The sequence below is a fragment of the Chamaea fasciata genome, unplaced genomic scaffold (genome assembly GCF_029207755.1).
Source record: "Chamaea fasciata isolate MVZ Bird 193981 ecotype frontalis unplaced genomic scaffold, bChaFas1.0.hap1 SCAF_3, whole genome shotgun sequence".
In the NCBI taxonomy this organism is placed as follows: Eukaryota; Metazoa; Chordata; class Aves; order Passeriformes; family Sylviidae; genus Chamaea; species Chamaea fasciata.
The window spans coordinates 80,057,235-80,081,277 of NW_027094088.1; the positions used below are offsets into that span (position 1 = coordinate 80,057,235).

The 24,043-nt window shown below is 38.6% G+C and overlaps 1 protein-coding gene across 3 annotated transcripts in view; it reads left to right on the top strand.

The window, feature by feature from the left end:
* Window positions 1–24,043, top strand: part of ME1 (malic enzyme 1) — a 155,014-nt gene that overhangs the window by 106,905 nt on the left and 24,066 nt on the right. For all 3 annotated transcript variants that reach the window (XM_066179615.1, XM_066179617.1, XM_066179616.1), the window contains exons 7-9: window positions 11,319–11,428; window positions 21,366–21,463; window positions 23,282–23,395. In XM_066179615.1, coding sequence (XP_066035712.1) covers window positions 11,319–11,428; window positions 21,366–21,463; window positions 23,282–23,395 — 322 coding nt within the window. The remainder of the gene's footprint in view (window positions 1–11,318; window positions 11,429–21,365; window positions 21,464–23,281; window positions 23,396–24,043) is intronic.

Below are 24,043 nucleotides of genomic sequence, written 5' to 3' on the forward strand. Positions count from 1 at the left end.
CTTGGTTTATAAATTTACATTTGTGAGGAGAGACTGGGAGCTGGGGCTGACTATTCCAGTGAAACAGCAGCTCATAGGCGTGTAGAAATATTGGAAGGCGGGGATTAAAGTAGGCTGAGCCAAGCTGTTTATAAGTGGTGCCCAATGACAGGACAATAGAAAATAAGACACAAACATTTTGCCTAAATGTAAGAGAAATTTTAGCATTTAAAACAACCATGTGGGAATTTACAGTGCTCAGAAAATAGATCTTAGACTCCAGGCAGCGACTTGAAGCCCATAAGAAAAGCTGGCCTGGGAAATAGTGAGGAGGAACCCAAAACAATCCCTATAAACAATCCCTGTAGATAATCTCCTCCTGGCACCTGGTGTTTTTCCAACTTGTTTACTGGTAGAGATGTTTACAAAAAGGTGGTGCCCTAAAGGACCAATCCTATTCATTGTACCGAAACACTATATAAAAAGAATCTCTTTCAATAAATTTTGCTATAATGCCCTCCGAAGAGATCGGAGTTCTACGTATTGTTACTCAGCTGTCCTGAATCGTAACAATAAAATCATTTTACTGTCAGGGTGACTGAGCATTGGCACAGGTTTCCCAGAGAAGTTGTGGAGTCTCTGTCCCTGCAGATAGCCCAAAAGCTGTCTGGATGTGGTCCTGCCCAGCCTGCTTTTGCTCACCCCGCTTGAGTGGGTGGGTGGTGAGATGATCTCCAGAGGTGCCTGCCAGCCTCAGGCATTCTGTGATTCTGTAATATTCCACTGTAATAGTCATAGTTCCTCAAGTCAAACAGTATGCTGTCTAAATAGTGTTTTGAAAACAGCATCCTTTTTCTTAAAATTCTATATTCTTCATTTTTTCAGTCTGGCCTCCAATATGTTTCTTTTCTTTCAAGTGTAATTTGTGTTGCAGGTATATAAGATACTTTAATGCCTTAAAACCACCATCAAGAACTTGGAAAGGGAGAGGTGTGTTTCATAAATGATTAAACAGTACAAATATTTGGAGTGTATTTCATCTATCAGAAATGCTTTAAGTATTCCTGTTCCAACCTCCTTTTGACATTTCTGAAAGCTCATTACTTCTCTGCCTTTTAACAGTCAAGATGAAGGCTGTCAGTGGTGGAATTCAGATTTCCATCTGTTCATTATGCCTTAAGTAGCAGAAGGAAAGAGCAGATGTGCTGCCCCAGGCTTTCTACTAATTTGGCTATCCAGCTACCTCTTTTATTTTGGGAAAAATACCTATAATCTCATACCAGTATAATCAAATGTGTAAGGAAGTGCAGTCATCTTGGTTCAACCTCCTAAGACTATTTAGCAGTCTTTAGGTTCTGGCAAAAGATACAAATCCTTTTCCAAAAAGGCATTGCATTTGCCATAAATCACTCAGGCCTGATTCACTGGGGCATCAAAACAGGCATTTAAGTTAAAACAAAGGAGTAGTCTTCTTGACCCAAGCTGGAATTCTCAATGTTTAAGTAAATACCTTAATAAATTAGACTTTATTAAAGTAGTATCTTTAAATACTATTAGATTCAGTTAAATGAATACAGTTAAAAAATATTAGGAAAGCTTCTGGTGTAGAATTATCAGCCAAGGAATTTTTTTTTTTTTTTCCTATAATCCAGACCCTTCTCTCTTTTTGGAAAGTGGGAAAAGTTACTGTCTGGGCAGTGAATATATGAAGGTTCATTCTCAAGAAAATGCATCTTGTATAAGAAAATGCCACACACAATCAATGCAAACCTAATTTATCCAGCCAAATTGAAACCTTTACTTTTTCCAAGGGCAGCTCTCATTCTCATACAGAAATCTGAGAATGTGTCCAGAGAAACATCTCTTGCCTGGATTTAGGAATCCAGGCTTCTTGGAATAGATGATTCCACTAATCACAGTAATTATGAATAGTAATATATGTAACACAATACCTTTCATACTAAAAGATCTGCAGAGGACTTCCCTGTAACAGGCCTGTGCAATTGTTGTCCGCTATTCAAGTGCTGCAGTACTTACTTCTTTTTGATGACTTTTGCAAAATTTAGAGCATTAAAAAGCTAATTTTTAGGGTGTGCAGGTGCACACCAACACCAGGGCAAACATCGGAACTGTAGTTTTATGGTATTTTTCTTGGCAAAATAAAATTGCTGACAATCTGAACCAGACAGTAATAATCAGTAACTTTTAAAGATTGCAGTCACAAAGTAATCAAGAAATACCAGCTTGAAAATAGGTTCAAATGATTCTGAGTTGTGTAGGATGACTTATCAAACAGTGTAAGGCATTTACATGCTCTTTTTTTTGATAACATCAGTTCTTTTTTGGTTTAGCATAAAGCCATTTAATTAAAAAAGTAATCTTGAATAGTTTAACAAAGACCACTCTATCTTTTGGTAGGGGAAGAAGTGACACACACCTTTAGCACACACAGCTAAAGATTCATGAAGAATAAAACTACTTACTATTTCCAGCTGAGATGGATTCCTTTCTTGATTCTCTGTTTTTCTGATCCAGTCTGCTCAGACACTTGACCAATCCATCTGTTCAGAACCATTCCTTTCCTCAGCCAAAAGTGTCACAGTGCCAAGTCTCTAAAGAAGAATCGAAGAGGCTGAAAAGAAAAAACAAAAAAAATCTCAGGTCATCTGTTTCAAATCTGCACTCATCTCTTTTAAGTGAATGTAAAACTGAAGGTAATTTGAGATTGTTCTTTGGTCTAAGTCACAGTTAAATCAGCGAAGTGGTAGCACTGGAAAAAGCAGTAGAATAGCTAGGAGACAAGTAGAATTACATTTTCAGGCTCCTGGAGTTTTACTTTTGACTTAGGTGGGATCAGGATCAGGTAACAAGTATGAATTCATGAGAAACCATCACGGTAATTCAATTTGCTGTTTACTTCAAATTCGCATGGAACCATTTTTTTCTCTAAGGAGAAAAACTACGAAAACTGACAATATAGTTTTCTTCCTCTTCAGACGTAACCTGAGTGTTAGGCAAGCCCTCATACCTCTGCATTTGTGGAAGTTTGTGGGGTGTATTTTTTCATGGCAGTGATCTGGTCTGCTGAGGCTGATGTTTGGGCATGTCAAGAACTGAGTTCTAAGAGTTTGGTTCACATCTGTCTTTGTGAACTTCCAAAAGTGTAATTTATTTGTATGTGCATTATGCTGTATCTCAGTACTGGACAGTCACCTGTCCACCTTCCTGCTGAGAGGAGGCAACTTGACACAATCCAACATAGGAAATTGATTTGACAGCACTCAGTGAAAGTTCTTATGGAACACAGAGATGGATTTATGTTAGAGTGTTCAAAAAAGTTGATTTTATTATTCAGTCTCATTCCTAAATATTGAAAGCATCAGGATGTTTGTGTTCATATGGTCTGAACAGGGTTGCTCATGTGTGACACTGAAGGTAAAAGGGCCCTGGCTGTCAAGTCCTCAATGCTTTTTATCAGTGGTGATAGATTTGATTTTATCAGGTCTTCTATTTCTTTAAGATCCAGCAGCTGTGCTGGCATGCTTATTTTGCCTCAGGGTATTTCTTACTTTAGCCTCCATAAATTTTTCATGTCTGTATGTCCTCATGTTGAATTTCTTCAGGTTGTAATATGGCTTCCTGCTGTGCCTATAGGATAAAGAGTGGTACAGGTGAAGTGCTGTGATAGGGATTGTTGCTGTTTTCAAGGTGCAGGGTCCTGGTCCCAGAGGTGTCTTTGCTGTGGCCTTACCAGAGCTCAGGCCTGCTCATCTTGATGTAAATGAGACATTTTAAATTTTCTTTCAGTCATCTTCATTCTTTGTGTGCTGCTGTTCTCAGCTCTGTTTTGCTGCTGCTTCAAGTAGTGCACACATTTCCATTCATACCTCATTCACACTACCCTCCCTAATTCTGTTACAAAAGTCTATACATGTGAACTGGAATAGTCTAAGTTAGTGTCAAGCCCAGTTCCTGATAACATTGTTGTGTGCTATACTTTAGAACAAATATGAAAATCAGAATTAAAAAAAAATAGTTCTGCAACAAGAAGAAATAAAATTCTACAATGTGGTAACTTAGTTCTTTTGCAGCCTTTATATATTACAATCTTATGACATTTGGGAGTTAATTCATTTAGGTATTGAAGTAGAAGTAATCTAGTTCAGGTTCAGTAGTGAGCATCCATATTTATCCTTCAACAGCACTTTGAAAATGCACAAAAAACATGGATGTGTTTAGAACTGTTGTCAACTTCTTGTCTCAGTAGGATGGACTTTGAAAGACTTCAATTTAAAGAGCAAGTAGTCCCTGCTACAGTGTGATGCAACCACACAAATGGCTGATGATAAATTAGGTTAAAACCAGCAACTGTAGTAAGTGTTTCTGTTAGCATACCACAAAAGCTTATCATTTAATTACCTTTTGTCTTAAGAGAAACCCTTTTTATATATAGGGCTTGACTGTAGGCAGAGAATATGGTTTTCCTTCACTGCTTATGAAGAGCATCTAAGACCACCACCCCTCAAGACCTTCGTAAATGAGCACTGCTTTGTTCTTAAGCCTTTCAATTCCCAAGGCTGTGAAGTCCACACATGTAGCAGTGCTGTTGGCTGGGGGAAAAAAGGGAGAAAATTATGAGTCATCTCCAGCCCATTCCCCTCACTGCTCCAGGGGTAGAAAGGCCATGGAAATGAATACCAAATCTCTTCAGGACAGGGAAAGACCAAGCAGAAGAATGTTAGAAGCTCTGGTACAGTGCCAGAGCACTGTGGTTGTGCCAGGGAATAGTAATATGGAAACCTTTTGTAAAGTTTTATTTCCTTAAGAGAACGTGAATGAAGAAAGGGTCTGCTGCTGGTACTAGGGTGGGTGCTAAATGCTGCCATCTCACACATCTCCATGCCTACTTTGGATATGGACTGAGCTCATTGAGGAAAAGAGTGGTTTGGAAACAGCAAATGGCTATGAAAAACAGTCCTATGAAAGTACGTGCTTTCTGTAGCTAAAATAAAACCAGTGGTTGCCTACAGGGGAATAAAAAAGGAATTTTAAGCAGAGTTCTTCACGTGGAAAGCAGAGATGCTGACAGTTTCTATTAAGTTCTTTAGAAAATCTCTTCCTGTGAAAAATGTCCTGTCTGACTTGCTGGTCCAATTCAGGACAGAGAAAGTTATTTGCAATTTAATGATACCTCTTCTGGGAAGGTATTTGCATTGTAGAACTGGCTGGAGCTCAGTGCACCTTGGACAGATTTTTGTTTTGTGCAGCTGTAGCACATCAGGCTGCTGGAGAGGCAGCATGAGTAGTACCATCTGCTGCAGAGGGGCTGGGGTGCTTGCTGGAGGGTATCTCATCTGGGCCACCTTTTCCACAGAATATATATGCAGCATTTATTATGCAAAACTCTAACCCTCTCATTCAAATTGCATTGAATTTAAGCAGTGGGTTACAATTGTAGCAGAAGAGGTGCTGGGATGGATGTATGACCTCATTGCAGCAGTTTAATTGCCTTGTGAAATGAAGTTAAAGATAGCTTGGAGGAGAGGAGGAGGCACCCAGGTCCTAAGAGTTGTTAGGAGGGAGGGTGGGAAGACATCCAGGCAAAGCCTTGGCACAAAGAGGAGTTTGTAGCAGTGTTCTTCAAGCTTTAAATCTGTTTTGAGCAGTGGGATATATGGTAATGAGCAAGCTTACAGCATTTGGAGCAGGGAGGAAGGAGATAATTTCCGCATTGTCTTGGTGCACTATAAATGGTTCTGGCTGGCAGGGCAGCTGCATGACGCACAAGGCAAGGAACACAGCGCCTATGTTGCTAACATTTTGGTTTGGCCCTTCTTAGGAATGGGTGGCAGTAACCAATTTTGATGGTTTCTAAGGCTTTTTCAGCTCCAGGCATATATGAACTACAAAAAAAAAAAAAAAAAAAAAAAAAAAAAAAAAAAAAAAAAACCCACAAAAAAACCCCAACAAAAAAAGGTCAAATAGGAGCTTGGAAGCTCTAAAAACCTAAAAAGCATCCACTTGTTCCTTTAGGAAGGTTTCCAAAACAATGGCTGGCAGTAAGAACAAATCACCCAAATATACATCCAGAAAAGCTTCTTAGCTGTTGAAGCAAGCATGGATTTTACTGATCATATGGTTTGAATTCAAAATGATGCCCAAACTTTTATAGCTCCCACTGTCACCAAAAGCCATACTCTTGAGGGTTTTCCCTGTTGAGGTCCTAAGAGCACTGAGTTGCCAAAATATTTGTACTGTATATTTGGAATGGTTGTAAAGCTGTGGACATTTTTCTCCGGACTGTTACATAAAGATATACTCCATAGAATTATTTGGAACATTAACATTGTTGTCATAGACAATTGAATATAAATTTACTTATAAATGGAGAAAACTTAGCTAAGACTGTCACAAAAAATATGCTGTAAATTGGGAGAAGTATTGGAGACATTGTTTTTTGACAACCACGTTATTCAGTTGGATGGTTCATTTTAATCCATTGTCCAGCATTTGCCTCCCATACTTGATGACAAATATGATGTTGCATGCTTGCCACCTCTGGTCTGCATTTTCTCTTCGTAACAAAACAAAGGAAATGTGGCTTTGAACTTCTGTCCAGTTGGATTCTGATTCAGACTGCCTGTGTGACTTGGAGCAGGAATCTAAAATCCAAGTACACAGAAAGGCATGGGTGACAAAACAGGATTTACAAGGGGAAACAGTGATCTGGATTATCACTTTCTAGGGACAATTTATATTTGTTTAATCAGCTATTGCAGTGACACATCCTTAACAGGTGGAAGAAAAGAATTTGCAGCTACAAAACACTTGCCTGCAAAAATCCATCAGTCCTAGACAGGGCTCAAGCCAAGCTATTGCTATCATAGAAGTGTTTCTCAGAGCACAAAAATATTCAAGAATTCATTAGTGCATTTGTTATGATTGCACACTGAGGAGGATTGTCTACCAGATATTCTTTTTTTTTTTTTTTTTTTTTTTTTTTTTTTTTTTTTTTTTTAGTTTTGACAGTGTAGAACTAGATCTCATAATTTCTTCTGGTTAAGACGGTGCCCACTTGTTAGGTTCTTTCTTTGATTTATTCGTACCACCTTTCAGTATGAACATTCATGTTGGTTGCGTATTCCTGCATATCCTCACTATCCCCTGTGTAGCCCTGGGTCAAAAGCAGTGATAGCAGAACTGTTGGCTCTGTTTTGAGCAAGCCATAAGGCATGGTATGTTTTATGTGACTCATATCACAGAATGAGTTAGGTTGGAAAAGACCTCTGAGATCATCAAGTCCAAGCTATGGCCAAACCCCGCCACATCAATTAGACCATGGCACTGAGTGCTACATCCAGTCTCTCCTTAAACACCTCCAGGGATGGTGATTCCACCACCTCCCTGGGCAGCCCATTCCAATGACTAATATCCCTTTCTCTGAAAAATTCCTTCTCATGTCCAACCTACAACTACCCTGGAGCAGCTTCAGACTGTGTCCTCTTATCCTGTTGTTCGTTGCCTGGAAGAAGAGGCTGACCCCCACCTGGCTACAGCTTTCTTGTGGCTGGTTGTAGAGAGTGAGCCTCTTTTCTCCAGGCTAAAGAACTCTAGCTCCCTCAGTTGCTTCTCACATGAGTTGTGTTCCAGCCCCTTCACCAATTTCTTTGCCCTTCTCTGAATGCACTCCAGTGCCCCAATGTCCTTCTTGACTTGAGGTGCCCAGAACTGGACACAGCACTTGAAGTGCAGCCTCACCGGTGCCAAGCACGGGGAAACAATCTCTGCCCTGGTCCTGCTGGCCACACTATTGCTGATACAGGCCAGGATGCCATCGTCCTTCCTGGCCACCTGAGCACACGCTGGTTCATGGTCAGCCACTGTCACCCAGCATCCCCATGTTTTTCTCTGCTAAGCAGCTTTCCAGCTGCTTCTCCCCCAGCCTGTGGCCCTGCACAGGGTTGTTGTGACCTAAGTGCAGGATGTGGCACTTGGTCTTGTTGAACCTCATAGTGCTGTGTTGGCTTGTAGATCCAGCCTATCCAGATCCCTCTGCAGAGCCTTTCTGCAGATCAACACTCCCACTCCCATTTGTGCAGCATTGTAATGGAATAAAATGTCTGCTTGCTTCAGGAACTCTACTGCTGGTGATATATTCAAAATAAAAAGTTTTTAGTTTATGTTGAAGATCTGCATGTCTTCAAATTTCAAAGAGGAAGATAAAATTGTCCTAAGGTATATGATTATGTAGTTCAGCTACTTAAATAAGCAGAACACTCTATTCTTTCACACTGTCATATTAAATAGGTAGTCCACTACTTTTAAAATAAAAGAAATACCTCTTAGAGAGCTTTCTGTCGTGACAATTTCTTCTAGTTTTGTCTCCTAATCTTCTTGACATGCCTGAAGTTGCTGTCTTTTAACATGCTCCCTTTTAGTAGTCAACCACTGTCACTGAATGGTGGTTTTAAACATGGTGATTTTGTTTGTAGCAAATCTATTACTGGTGTCTGGACCTGCCTGATCAGGCACTCTGTATCACTGGAGGAAACTCAGTGAGGTCAGTCTGTGCTGTATCTGTGCCAAGTATTGATGGAAGATGTTAAGGTGGTCACTTTTTAGGATAGCTGCAGGCTTTGTTTTCTCTTTTCATAATATTTGAAAGATAATATGACGCACAGAACTGTAGTGGCCCACATTTGCTGGAATTCAAGTGGTTTGAAAGGCACAGCAGGGTTTGATGACTGCATGTGGACAAGCACCAAAGTGCTTGGTTCCCTTTTTATCTTGCAGTCATTTGTGTTCCCTATCCACCTGTGAAGAGGTGCAGTTCCAAGCCAAAAATTGGCAATGACAGCAAGGTATGAAGTGCAAACAGAGAGAACATATTCTGCTTCCACAAGGATTGATTCAAGCAGTTACTCTTTATAGTGGAGAAGCCACGAAAACTAAAACTATTCATCGGAGTGTGAGAAGGGTGGAAGGTTATTACTGAGTGATACAGGAAGGAAAATACTGATTTAGGTTTTGGCTCAACTTTCTGCTTTAAGTGGTTGTGATAGTAAGATGTGGAAGTCATAGAAGAATTGATGGCTCTTTTGGTATGGTCACTGCTTCCAGAACTGTGTGGCACCTTTGTAGCCAATTTATTATTGCTAAGGGATTTTCTGGAATGCCTGATATTAACTATTTTGTATTACCTCGTCTGTATGCCTCATCTGTTAGTGGTTTTGAGAAAAAGAATACTCCAACCAGAGAAACAGTGCATAATTTTCTTGTCTCTCATGGGTATCCAGCTACTGGATTTGATTAGACTTTTTGGAGAACATAGACCTCAATATTCACAAGTCTTGGAGATACTGCTGGTTGTGTGCAGCACTGAACTCTCAGGTTTTTACCTGGATGTCAGGTGTTACACATGCAATCATAAGGATGCTGCTTAGAAATTTTTCTGCTGTGATGCCAAAATCTCAGAGGCCTAGAGTTAGACTGCCTGCATTTTTTCCATTTTAATTAAACAGCCATGATATCTGGCCCAGAGAATTAATATGGATAGTGTGCCCAGTATAGGGGGATTATTTTCTACAGGGACAGTGTTTTAATAAAACTCACAGGGAGTTTTGGTCTTTGTCTACAAAGGTAATGGGCAAGAAAATAGAGAAAAATAAAATGCAGATGAGAAAATGGAATGTTATATATGGTAAAATAAAGAAACAGACCAGCCTAATGACATCCAAGAAACACATATAACCAAGCTTTAGGACTCCAGAGTGATAATCTCATTAGTTTCACATTATTATGCAACTGTCAACTCCTGGACCCTTATGGAATCACAGAAATTTATGTCAGAAAGTGAATCAGGTTATAAATTTAAATTAATTAGTGAAATTAGCTCTAGTTTTTTATTTGAACTCAGTTGTGATTTACGGCACTGGACTTGCCAAATTTTCTTTTAAACAGTTGCCTCTCGTGCTGCTGACAAGTCCAGGTTTTTCCATCAAACCTAAAGATGTATTTATTTTCAGCAAGGATTACCATTCCTGCCAGTGGAATCCCCATAGATTTGGCTAATTGTAATATGGCTGTAAATATGTGTTTTCCATGGAAATGAGTTTAGTCACAGGAATTTTTGTCTTTTTTAAAAAATACTGATAGCTTTTCTTAATGTGGTTGCCAAACACATGTATGGTTTAAAGAAAAACTGAGTTAATGTATTTACACTGAACTGCTCACTATATGTATGTATTGCTTTTCTGGATGAAGCATGAATTGACAGCTTGACTGTCTCATGGATTTGTGCTGTTAGCAAATAAGGAAAACCTCCTTTAGCTCAATCAGGACGTGTGCTGTAGAGATCTTGCCCTCTTGCAAACGTCTGTGAGCTTGAATCCAGTCTTTGTGTAGTGTTTGTAGATATGCTTTCATTGCTTTGTGGGGTTTTTTGCTTTTTGTTGTAAGAAAATACTTGAAAATGCCAAATGGGACTGGTATGCAAAGAATCCAGAGATGGTACTACTAAAAACGCAAATAAGGACTGGGCGATATTTACAAGAGCACGTAGTGACAGGTCAAGGAGGAATGGCTTCAGACTGAGAGTAGGATTAGGTTAGATACTGGGAAGGAATTCTTTATTCTGAGGGTGGTGAGGCACTGGAGCAGGTTGCCCAGAGAAGCTGTGGATGCCCTGTCCCTGGAAGTGTTCAAGGCAAGGTTGGATGAAGTTCTGAGTGACCTGTCTAAGTGGAAGATGTCCCTGCCCATGGCAGGTATTTGGAACAAGATGTTTGCTAAGGTCCCTCCCAATCCAAAGCATTCCACAATCTATAGTGGTAATATTTATTTAATTTAACTTCTTACTAACTTTTGTTTTGGGACTAACCTTACTGGCACAGCAGAACAATTATTTACTTGTTAGGTATTGACATACAAATCTAGTGCCAGGAGTCTTGAGTTTCCATATTAAAAAACAAACAGAAAAAACCCAAAACCAAAACAAAACAAGAAAACCCCACAGAATTGTGGAGTGGTTTGTGTTTAGAGAGACCTTTTTTTGTTCACTAGGTAATTGGTCAGTGGAGACTTCTGTTGAGATGTCTGCAGAAGATTTTCCACTGATCTTCTATTCAGAACTTAGAACTGAGTAAATACTGTTAGTAGTATGATTATGCCTTCTAAATAATCTGTATGAATGTAAAGATAACGAATATAACAAAAACATGTTGAGCGTTGTGTGATTCACATTATACTTGTATTCAAAATCTGCCCACAAATGTTACTAGCTTTTTAATGTATAATTTTGAAGCTTTTTTAACATAATGCATAATTTCTTGCTTTTTCAGATATGGCATGAACTGCCTCATTCAGTTTGAGGATTTTGCTAATGCCAATGCATTCCGCCTCCTGAATAAATACCGTAACAAGTATTGCACTTTCAATGATGACATTCAAGGTAACAAACTTTTTCTCTTCTCTTCACTGTTGCTCCCACAAGCAAAAAAAAAAAAAAATTCTTAATTTCCAGAGGGAAAAAATCTATCAGCTTTATTGTGATCTTTGTAGATGTACAGGTCACATTTAGCCTTGAGTTTCCTCAGCATAGATTTTTGGTGAGCTGCATTTGCTCTTAACCTTTCACCTCTCATTTACACCTCATGCTTTATTTAGATGTTCACTCTTTGGGTTTGGGTTTTTTTTAAAGAGTTTAGTATGTGAATGGCTTTCCCCATATAAATTACTGACTTCTCTGAGCAAATGTCAAAGCTCAAACCTGGACTGTACTTTCTTGGTTTTTTGTCACTTCAGTGACAACTGCTCCAGTGTTCTTCATGCAACTGGATGGATAAATGTCAAACTGTATTTCAGTTCTTAAGCTGACAACTCAGTTAAATATTAATGTAATTTTTCTCACAGTCTCATTCAGTTTTAAAAGGAAATGATCCCCTTGACTCTCTTTTTCCCATCGGAATCATTTGTGGCAGCTGGAAAAAGGAAAATATCTAGGATGGGAAATGTCAACAAGGGGGATTCCCCAGTGCTCAATCTAAACAGGCATCTTGTCCTTCCCTTCCGAGGAGACAGACAACTAGGACTGAAGGGGTGTGTGCTACTACTTGGGTTGTCTTATATCCAGTCAGAAAAAAACCACTGGAAAATAACTTTCTCTAGGGCAGTAAGTGTATAACTTCCTCCTGGGCACTGGCTCCCATCCTTGAGAGGAGGCTGAAGTCAGATGAACTGACCCTGAGAGGGCCCTCGTTATCCAGCTGCCTCTTATCCCTCATGTTTCCTTGGGTATATGAAAGTCTCAGCAGTGACAGGTCAAAAATGGAGGTAAACCTGTCTTCATTTCTCATGGTTTTCAGTGACACTTTAAGCCAGCTCTTAGGAGCTGGAGTTTTCCATTAGTCCTTATTGAGTCACGCTTGGGACCAGGTCATATTTCAGTGACTCAGTGCATGGCACTGGATTCAAATAGCCCTTGTCTTTCTGGTGTTAGGGATTTGGCTGTCCACATGGACCGTGTTCCTGCTATAAGCCTGGCTGAGTTCTACTTCCGCGTCTGAAACAGATTATGGAGAACAACCGCCCAGATGGGAAATAAACTAATTATAAAATGTCATTTCCCTTTGTAAGAAGCATGGTGCTTCTTACCCTGAAGGGTCTGAGTGTAGCCATGGCTACCGCACTTCATTATGGCAGGCCACACAGCATCTGGATATTTCCCTTAGCTCCCACAGGGAATTTACTGTCCTTGCAGGATGAAGGTCCTTAATCCAAATCAAAAAGGGAATCAAGTAGAATGTGGTTTCAGAGAAATGGAAGTTTTTCAGCAAAAGTGTACCAACTATGGGTAAACTTAATTGACAAGGCCTTTTTTGTATTTGCATTTTCAAACCACTTCATTCTCTCTCATGAACTTTGGAAGGAAGTGTCTTGATGTTCACAAGTGTTGGAAGGTATCCCTTTGGCTTCTGTCTGAGCTGCTGCAGCAGCTATCGGCCTTCCTTAGAAGTACAGCCATGTGCAATCTTTTAATTTACTCATTTTCTGCAGTCTAATTTGTGCTTGTGGGGCCCTTGATATTTCCACAAACAATGCCTGTGACTTTTGGGTGATCTCCATCCTTAATATTTGTGTAGCTTCCAAGTGGTGAAAGTGGATGCATTTATTTCTGGTCTCTGTCATTTGTCATCTTATCCCCATAGTTACCTTCAGTAATTTTTTTTTTCATAGCATGTCATCTTCTCCTATAATGAGGAGGTAGAATAACAATCAGTTGATCTTTTATCCCTCTTCCTATTCCAACTTTATAAACCCTAGGGATCTTTCACCTATCAACTGTAATGAGAGTGGATGGTACTAACTTCTTTTACTGTCCTTAGAGATTTTCAGATTATAAATAGCATGTTTTTTTTCCAGGCTGCTTGGAAGAGTGGCTTGCTCTGTATGCAAGTTGTGTTTTCTACAGCAGTAAAGCTGACAAGTAGTGCCAGACAAATAAATGCAAAGAAACATAGAACTGCGTATCATTTGCCATCATCTTCTGAAAATGGTGCTTACATGGTGTTTTAAACACAGTTTCTCCTAGTACTAATATTTTTCAAGAGAAAGCTACTTTAAGATCAAAAGAAATGTTTAATATCTTTCCTAGAAAGGCTTGAGGATTCTTTTCTCTATATAAGATATTCAGAGAAAGGATTTCTATGTATCTGAGTGATGCAATGAGGACCTTTCAGTATCTCAAGTCTAAAAAATACCCTAATATGTGATCCTGATGTCTGACAGACACTAAAAAAGATAAAGAAAACACGTCAAGCTGCATGTACCCATCTGCAAGTACTGACTTGGACAAATGCAGTTGCCCACTCTTAGCTCACAGCTATTGACAGGGCGTTGGTCAGCCTGCCCCTAACTGACGATTGCAGAACATTTGGAAAAAGTCTGCCAAAACACAGAAAACCACTAAAGATTGACCATTAAGGATCACCTCTAGGCATATTTAGGAATTTCTGGAAACAGTCTTTATCCCTGCTACAGTATGGTCACATCCTTTACTTTGGAGAAAGCTTTGTCACTTTTTCTACTTTACCTCTCTGTACACAAGGAATTGAGAACAAAGGTGGACAGGATTCTAACCAAATAGTATAAATCTGTATTGGAATAATAAAATTTTTTGTACTTTAGCATTTTAGAAAGCATTTTTGTTTCTGAATAGGTGGCGAATTTCTTCCCCCTGAAATTATAATAATTTCTCCATATTTGTATTTTCAAAATATCTTCTTACAAACACAATAGAAATGTTTCCTTAGGGAGAAAATATTCTCTTTTTCCCTTGGATTCCTGTCTGGGTTTTTTTCTGACCACAAATCAGCTTGGTGCTTTATTTTTCTCTCTCTCTGAAATACAGAGACAGATTATTGGAAAAGAAAATCAGAGAAAGCCTTTGGTTTAAAAGTATTTGTTTTGAACCAAGGGCTTTCTCTAACTGTCAGAGAACCTTTTCCAGAACTGAGGGGGTTTTGATCATAATTTCCCATATGGGAGAAATATGAATTAATTTTGTAATGTCAAACTTCACAACATTTAGAAATTTCTGAATTAGGTCAGGTTGTTAGCTTTGCTTATTTCCAATTTATTTAGAAAGGAGGTGTCATAAGGAAAGGGTGGAATTTTCTAGAAGATATGATATGTGATATTTTTTCTTTCCAACCCCTGCCTGGGAAGGGACCCATGGGGACCTGTGTTGCCAAACAAAGCTGTTTCTCGGGGTGAGAGATGTTCTCTGCCTGACTGCCCTCAAAGGAAGCAGCCTTGGGATTCACAGTTTGAAAATTTCCTTAAAGAAACTAACCAGTTCCTTTCCCTGCTGCAGGGAAGTTGAACAAGTCTCTTAAGATCTAAAACTGAAGTCCTATGTCCAAGGCAGTGCTGAAATCCTGCTTGTGGGTGGGATTGGCTTGGGCACACCTTCCTGTCCCTGGCAAACCCAGGGTGCCCTTGTGCTCCCTTTCCACACCCATTTTGACTTTGGAGAGTCTGTTAAAAGAGTTTCTGCCGCTTGAACACAGTCAGTGGGTTAAGGCATGTTTGCATGTCTTAAGAGCTGTGCATTTGATTTCTGTGGCTCTCTTGGTGCTTATCATGTGGTAGCTGGTTGCAGTCATTGCTGCCATGGATACTTTTCAAATAACGGCATAAATTTTTCCAGTCTTGCCGCCTCTATGTAGGTCCATTACTTCAATTATTAGAATTGTTTTGATCTTTTTCCCCCCTTCTGTACTTAAAAATTGTCTCAATTGACAATGACAAACTTCTGTAGTATAAGACAAAAGTAAGTGTTTCTCTGCTCTGTAATACTGGAATTACAGTTCTCGTAACTTCACTGTGCCCACAGTTGCAATGCTTTCCCCCATGGTGGACTCAGGGCCTGTATTTTATGCCAATAAAAATATTTACATGGAAAGATTGCGCTGGATGGGAATTAACTTTGGTATCCATCATGACCTTAGATGTCATTAGTTTTTAACAGCTGTGCTGTTTGTTTGCATCAACATTTTATGAAAAGAAAGAGACCTAAAATGAAAAATGTGGACTACATATAAAAATATAATTATTTCATTTTACATTTTGATTTTATTTAAAATATGTGTTAAGTGTTCAGCAGACTGCCATTTGAATAACTAGGAAAATTTTACATGGAAGTTATGTTGGGACCAATTCAATGTTAAGTCATTCTGCAATTCTCAGAAATCAGAATTTCTGTGTCACAAGCATTGTCCTTTTTAAGATTCAATTATTTTAACATTAATATAGAAATTTATACATTTGGTACCTGGAAATTTCAGTTCCTCAAATCAAATTGTGAAGAAGATACCAGGTTTGTTGTTATGGCTGTGATGGGCATGGGGCTTCCATTTCCTTCTCTGACCAAGATTTTGAAAAATGCAGAGCGGAATAACATATAATATCTCAGTTATTTATATCATGTATCTCAAATTCTGACAAGATATACAAACTGTAGAAAACTTCTTTCATAGACATGTGCTTTACTTTCAGAGACATTGGGTTTCAAGTGAAACATGCTGAGATTTTTAAAATGAAATTACTTTAAAATAAAATAATTTTTTAAAACCCTTTCAAGACACATGTGAAGTGTATTTTTCTTTCAGTATATTCCAGATATCACCTCTTTGTTCTCACTGGTAAATTTACATCTAAATCAGTATGTTTGAGTAAATCCCCTACTATAGCTTTTGTGTAATTTTCCATGTGTATACACATGCACATGTATGTACAAATCTTCCTCTGTTTCATTTTTTGCTCATTATGGGTTTTAAAAAAAATCCATTCTGCCTATGTTCTGGGGCAGCCAGCTCCAGGTGGCCCTGCTTGCTTGAGCAAGCACTCGCACCAAATCCCCTCCCAGCCTCAGCCATCCTGTGCTGCTGGGACTCTGAATCCTTTTCCGAATGTGCCAAATGGTTGGTGTGTTAGAAAGGCAACATTTCTCCTTGCCTGGAGCCTTTTCCCCTTTTCACTGCCTGCTACAGAGCAGGCAGTGTGCACATGCACCTTTGAGAAGCCCATTCACGGCAAGAAGAAGGAGCTCCCATCTCTTAAAAAGAGGGGCCTTTTGAACTACCCACAGCTGTAGCATTTGCCTCACTAGCAACTGAGATCTCACCTTTTCCGTAGGATCTTTACTCCCCTTTTTCACTGTAAATGTAGGAGATGAGACTGAATTTTTTCCCCTGGTAATCTGTGAAGTGCTATTTGGATGGCTGGCAATGCTAACATGTGATTTCTATTATGCTGTGTATTGAGAAATATGAATTACCACTTCCTAATCTTTTAGTCCAAAATGAATACCTTAGGTTTTTTGATGTCCCGCAGAAAGTTCTCCCCTCTTAAAGTTAGCTAGCTTTTTAAAATGAGATAGGTAAAATAACATAAAGGAACTACTAACATTTGATTACAAGTTTTATTTTTTTAAACTTTAGATAACTGACAAAGGCTTCAGTGCAACAAGGCATTTCTCACTAATTTAAATTAAATTACATCCAATATAAATTTAGTTCTTATTCCTCATATTTTGGGGCTTCCCCCCCCTTTTTTTTTTTGTTCAATTATATCTGCTGAAAAAGTACTCTGTGCTCCCAAGCATTTATAGTGTATCAAAAGGCTGTGGATTTCCTTTAACATATTCATGCTCAGTTGGGCAGTTTACTGTAACAAGGCTAAAGAATCTTGCACAGAAAACAAAGATTTGGTATGGAATAGTGTGCAGTGAAATTTCACATCTATTGTGTTTGTACAAGACATAAACACAGTATGTTTATACAAGGCATGACTTACCATCCTAGAAAACTATAATGAAATGTTTGCTGTTGCAGCAGTTGACACTGCTTTAAGAAAATATCCTTTGTTAAATTTGCTTTGATTAATCTTCTAGAAATCTGGACAATAGAATGGGTTTTCAAAATCATATCCTTGAACAATGTCTATCTTATCCTGCACACGAGGGATTTAACCTGTGCTCTGGCCAAGCAGATTCTCTCCTTCCTACAGCAATGACAGACAGAAAAGTGACAAAATTCTTTTTGTGCCTCGTGATGTCCACAAGAAGTGGTTCGCATCTGCCTTGGCAGATGGATGTGAATTGAATTTTGATTCGTTTCAAAAACTCGAGCCAGTGTTCAGGGTGAACTTTAAGGTCATGGCGTTAGTCAGAGCAGTTAAACAGATCTGCTATTCAGGCTGCCGGTGCCCCCCTTCCAGTGGGAAGGAATAAGGGAAGCTGCTGACGAGGAGTGATGACAGCCGCTGCCAGCAGCAGTGATAGTGGGTTCAGTAATCTAATAAACTGGGTTATTATTCCTTTCAGAGTCAAAAGGCTGAATAAAATTGGTGTGGAATACTTTTAAACACCCTTTTTAGAGCAATTCTGTGCAAATCGTGATTTGAGAGAAATGTCATATTTAAGCCTTTATCTATTGCTATTATAAGCTTTGTTCTGAATCACCCTCATAATGAGCATACAGGTAATACTAGCTCACATCCCATGCATTTGCATTCAGTGCAAAATGTTATTGACATTCAGTGCAGGATTTTATTTATGTTTCATATACCTTCTATTTTTACTTAAATCAGAAGATCATGTAGTGATAGAGTTTGTAGAAATATCCCAAATGGTAATACTTAATGACAGTCCATTTTTCTGGCTAACAAGCTTAGCAACAGTACATCAGCCATGAAGGTAAGTGGTATCCCAGCATTCCCATTCGTTATAAATCTCTGGTGTTTCATTTTGACTCTTTCACCACAAAGCAGCTTGAAGTGCAGCTTTCATGGCTCTCTGAGAACTCCTCTGATGGGGGTAAGGTGCTCTGGTGGCCACAACTTCAAGGATAACAGGAATCTTAAAATGCTCCAGCTCAGCTTTCCTTTTCAGGAGACCAGATTGATGGTCCTAGGAATAAGCTGTGTTATGCAGGCTCCCTTCTCCTCCTCCCCTGCAAGCACAGCTGTGTAATATAAAATAGGAGAAAGAATTTGGCATCCAATGAGACCATGAGATTTTTTCTTCCTGGTTCTGAGGATTGTTTGGTAGAGTACCAAGGGAAAATAAGAGCACACTCTGACTTCTCTTTTTTGCCATTTTTGGTCTTTGCCAGCTTGGCACTTGCCAGAGGAAGACTTAATTTCATCTGGGAAAGAAACAAGCGAGTTCTTGGAGACTGTGGGGTGGAAGTGTGTCAGCCTGATGGTTGTTCCCAAAGCCATGCCTCAGAGGAACCATTTTTAAGATTTTTTATTTAGAAGTCAGGGACAGAATAAGTCATAAAAATGACTAAAGAAGTAAAAAATTCCAGATTTGTATGGTCTAAACATTAAGTGGGCTGAGAACAAGGTGTCCTGTATTTCTGATGATTGAAATGAAAAGTCATAATCAAAAGTATGTAACAAACTTAATTCTGAAGACACACGTTTTTAAACTGTTTAAGTGGATTTACGTGAAAAAGTGAGTTTCTAACTTTAAAATATGTTTTTAAATTTTATTGAACATTACCTTTTTTTTAAAAAAAGACGTAGCCATTCTTGAAACTCAGATGATCTTACTTACAAACCATGTAGTCAAGGCCAGCCTTCAACACCCATATAATGTCATTGAAGCAAAGGTTTACCCAGTACCAGGCTTCTTACTACTTCTGTTCTTTTAGGTCCTCTAGTTTTAGCTAAATATATTTGAAAATCAGTGCTCTGTGTGCCTGCAGTATGAATGCCTGTTTTGAGCATCTCACATTTAATGTGGGGATTACTGCTGTCTCAGCTTTAAAATTCTCCTTGTTTTTGAGAAAATAGACTTGTGAATAGCAAATTTTGGGGAGCTGCATGTTGAGGGCAGCTGTCCAATACGCCGGTTCTGGGCCAAGGGCTTTGTTGGGCTGGTCATACCCATTTCAGACTTTTTATGAAAGAAAAGTCAGTAGCAATGTGAATCCCCCCCTCAACTGTGTGGCTTGTAGGCAATTGCAGTGAGGGCAGTGGTGATCAGGAACAGACTTGTAGGAGCCAGCAGATCTCCTCCTTGCAAGTTCTTACAGGCTTCTCAAAATAATTCGTGGCCTCATCTTTGATTTCCTTGAGTCAGTCAGTGGCAGCTGCTGCCCAGAGAGGGAAGAATTTGATTCTTGTTCCTGGAACTGGATGTTGCAGGGCTTATGTTCATCTCTCTGTGGTCCAGCTCTCTTTGAATCAGATAGCCATTATAAATCTTCAAAGACTGTTGAAACCTGTGTTTTGCATTTCAGTACCTAATTGTTAGCATCTGGACAGCTTTTTCAGTCCTAGAGAAATCAGTGCTGTCTGCAACTGGTTCTTCACAATCTCCTCTCAAAACAAAACTTTGCTGGAGGTATTATCTACCCCACTACTACATTCCCGTCCATGGGATGTCTTCGTGGGATCCAAGTTCCTTGCAAGAATAGAGTCTGATTATTTTTTTATGGGCTCACCTTATGCTTTAGTGGTGATAATAATTTGTGAAAAATATAAGCTTGTTGCATGAAGTCACAAACACATGGCACAAAGTCTTCTTCCAGTAGGCTTTGTGAGGGGGAAGGAGTCACCTTCAGTGTTTGGGTCAGAAGAGCCAGATATGAGGTCCTGGTGACTAAATAGAACTTTCTTGAGCTTGACGGAGGCTGACAGCTTGACAATTCATCCGCAGTGCAGTGTATTGATTTGGGTGCAGCAGTTCAAGTTAAGAAAACTTAACTTTCTGAAAGAGTGGGAGAATCGGGATTGTTCCAGATAAGAAAAGCTGATTAGAGCACCATTTGTCTTCAAATGTAATGAATGACTTTTTGCAAAATAAAAGGCTTTCCAGTGGTAGGTAAGAGGCCAAAATAGAGGAAGAAGAAGAAAAGAAATATTTCGATTTTAAATTTTCAACCTAAAGTACAGTTAAGCACTGGAATAGCTTGCTGAGGAGATATAATAGTATTTGAAAGTAGACCTTAAGGACAAGTTAGACAAAGATATGTTGGCAGTTACAGAGGTTAGATTTACCCTGCCACTGTGAACAAGTTTGAGTTAGATGCCTGCTTGAATTCTTTCTTTGCTCTACTTTTTATTAATAGCTGTTTCTCACAGTGAGGACCAAAATTTCTCCATTCAAAGACAGACAGGTATCTTGTTCTCTGGGGTTCTGATCTGGAGAAGAAAGACCTCCCCAGGCTACATCATAAAACTAAATGTTAGCCTTTTTTCCCTGTGTGGCATAACTCAAAGATAGATTTAAAAGGTACCTCCAATGTTTTAGAAGATGCTAAACTGAAACTCCTGTCACGGTGGACTGAAGTCTTAAATAAGTTGGCCTTATTCTTCCAGCTGGTTACCTTCTCTGTAAATGTTGTGTTTGATATTCTACTCTGACAACCTCCCCATGAGAAATGAAGTTCTATTTTAGCCTTCTATTTTACTTTACTTGAAGTATATCTATTTGAAGAATGAAACCAGTAATGTAATTTTCAGTATCTGGATTTCTTCAAAATACTTCTTTCTGGACTCTCAACCACTTCTTTCCAAAAAAGGTCATAACTAGGATATTTTACAAGACTTTGAATGGCCTAGCCATTATACTTATTCATAGACTCAATCAATTGTACTTCATTTAATGTAACTCTGATGATATTCTCACTTACATTTAACTTTTGTAAGAATAAAGTAGAGCAAACTCTAACTCCACTCAACTATTTGTTTCTACCCTCAGTACTTGTACCTTTTAGCCAAAATATGCTGTGGTATTACTTAAAATGTAAAGTTTTGTAATTGTTTTGGGAATAACCAGATATATTCTTTTTTTTTTTTTTTTTAAATTTCAGGAACTGCATCTGTTGCTGTTGCAGGTCTTCTTGCAGCTCTGCGCATCACCAAGAACAAATTATCAGATCACACAGTGTTGTTCCAGGGAGCTGGAGAGGTATGTATTTTTATACATGGGGAATATTGTTCTATGATGACTGTTATTAATATTTAATTGAGTTACATGTGTCCAATAAACAAGAAGCTTGAATGGGTAGAATGATTGCTAACACCTGCTGAAAGTTGCTTTTTAGTTCAACTGTAAATTTACAGAAAAATCTCTGATCATCTGGTGAAGCCTTGCGTTTTTCATAAGACGTTTTTTGAGGATCTGTTCTCTTTTTAGAACTTCAAGTTTTAGCTCTTCTGCTGTAAATTATTGAATTGCTCTGGATATAACCAAGCTAAACATTTTTTGAAAGATGAGGAAATACAGCGGAGAAAGTAAATATAACGTATTTACCCGAGTCAGCGTTATTTAGTAAGAAGTACCCCTTTCGGTTTTTTTGTCATTGAATATAGTTTTTCAGTATTCTGCATATTAAAGTCATCCATTTCTAAAGATCTTTATGCACACTATTTTTTAATACTAATTTTTCAGTATTAATTTCTAAGCCGCTGGCACACAAGTGCAGACTGTACTTATCTACAGTGTGACTTGTCATCTCTTGTATGAAGCCTACAACCCTATGCTGGCTTCTTTAATTTCATTAAATATTTGGTGCTGTGTCTGCAGTTTTCAAAATGGCTTGTATCCATATCTGCCATGTCACCACCTTACTGCACCATGGCTATCCATCTCTCTGGAGTTCCTTCCCTGGTTTTGTTCCATGTTCAACAAGCAGGTGAATTTGTGGTCTAATGTTTATTTTTTTTTGTCAATAGTTTTAATGTGGCTGTTGCTGCAAAGAGGTAGTGGTAGCTATCACCCCTGCCGCAGGAGCTGGGTTTTAATAAAACTACTTATTTCTTAAAAAAAAAAAAAAAAAAAAAGCAAGGGAAATCTCACTTAGTTCTCAGTGAAACTCAGTGATAAAGAAGAGAAACAGAACCAATTCCAAAAAATACATATATGGGTCTGTAATCAGAAATATTATGCAGTCTGTTGGCTTGTTGTGTTGCCTGGTTTTCAATCTGTACCTGTATGACATTTAATCTGTTGGATGAAATATTATAAAATCCAGTAAGAATGAAACACGTTTCAGCAAAACATTGATTTGTGAGTTTTTCTTTCCCCTGCTTTGACTGGGAGCACAGCCAAGTCTAGAGTTACAAAACACATGAATAGTGGGTAAAGGGAGGCTTACCTTTCTGATGGACATCTTAGAAAAAGATAAGAGTAAAAGCTCTTGTGTTTTACTTTCTGGCATGCAGACTGTTATTTCCTTTAGTTTAAATTACAAAAATTTCAAAGAAGAAAAAGTATTTCATGTATTCTGAGAAGAATATCATAGAATGATAGAATGGTTTGGATTGGAAGGGACCTTAAAGATCATCTACTTTGACCCCTGCTGTCATGGGCAGCAAATCTTCCACTAGACCAGGCTGCTGGGAGCCCCATCCAACCTGGCCTTGAAAACTTCCAGGGCTGGAAGTGTCATTATGTGGAGTAAATGTTGGTTGTGGCATTTTCTAGTTTCCAGCCTCAACATTTATTGTGATCTTTACACTCTAAGAGCCATGTGAAGATTTATCTGTACTGTGATTTATCTGTATCATATAAGATTTATCCATGGTTTTCTTCCGCATTACAGTTTCTAACTACCAAATGGTAGCAACAGTTCATTTAGGTTTATTTTATGAAAAAATAATGATTCAGTTTTATTGTTTATTAAAATTAGAAAACTTGTGTAAAATGATGGGTAAATGAAACATGTGAGCAGGGGATTTCTTTCATTTCTTGTTTTGTACTCTACTTTTCTTCTTTTATTTTCAGGCTGCATTGGGGATAGCAAACCTCATTCTTATGGCTATGGAAAAAGAAGGGCTATCCAAAGATGCAGCAACCAAAAGAATATGGTTGGTTGACTCGAAAGGATTAATTGTAAAGGTAATACAATTTTGTCATTACTTCAAACATGACAATATTACTTGCATTGTGTAGATAAAGACAAGAACATATTCTCAGTGAAAGCAACTGCAACAATATCTCTCTTGGCATAGCGAGTGTTTTTCTTTTCTAAAGTTTATTACATTAATGACAGACTGCCATGTTACTTGGTGGGGGGGATGATTATGCTTGGAGTTCCTGTTCTATTTCTACTAGAGATGAGCATATAATGAAGAAAAATTTTCAGGAGTTAATTAAAAAACGTGTAAGAAAAGAAATGTTCAACTTCGGGGGTTAATATTTCCCATCTAAATGTGACTATTATTTGTTAGCATAGTCTTTGACAAAGATTTATAAGCATATTACTAGGATGGCAAGCAAGTCATCCTTCTGCAAGAACTGAGATGCATTGCAACAAAAAGCTTGTCTGCACAGTGATACAGCTCATATTGCAGATGTTGTGGTCTGCAGTGCTATCAACACTAGTCAGAATTTGAAGTTGCTGAGAGACTTCATCAGTCACCCTTACCTCATTCCTTCCATGTGCCAAAATAAAGAAACATATGAATTCCATGTGCCAGAATAAAGAGACTGGTATGTTTTAAAAGGTGGTTATGTATTTAATAGTTTGTGAGCTACTTAAAGGAA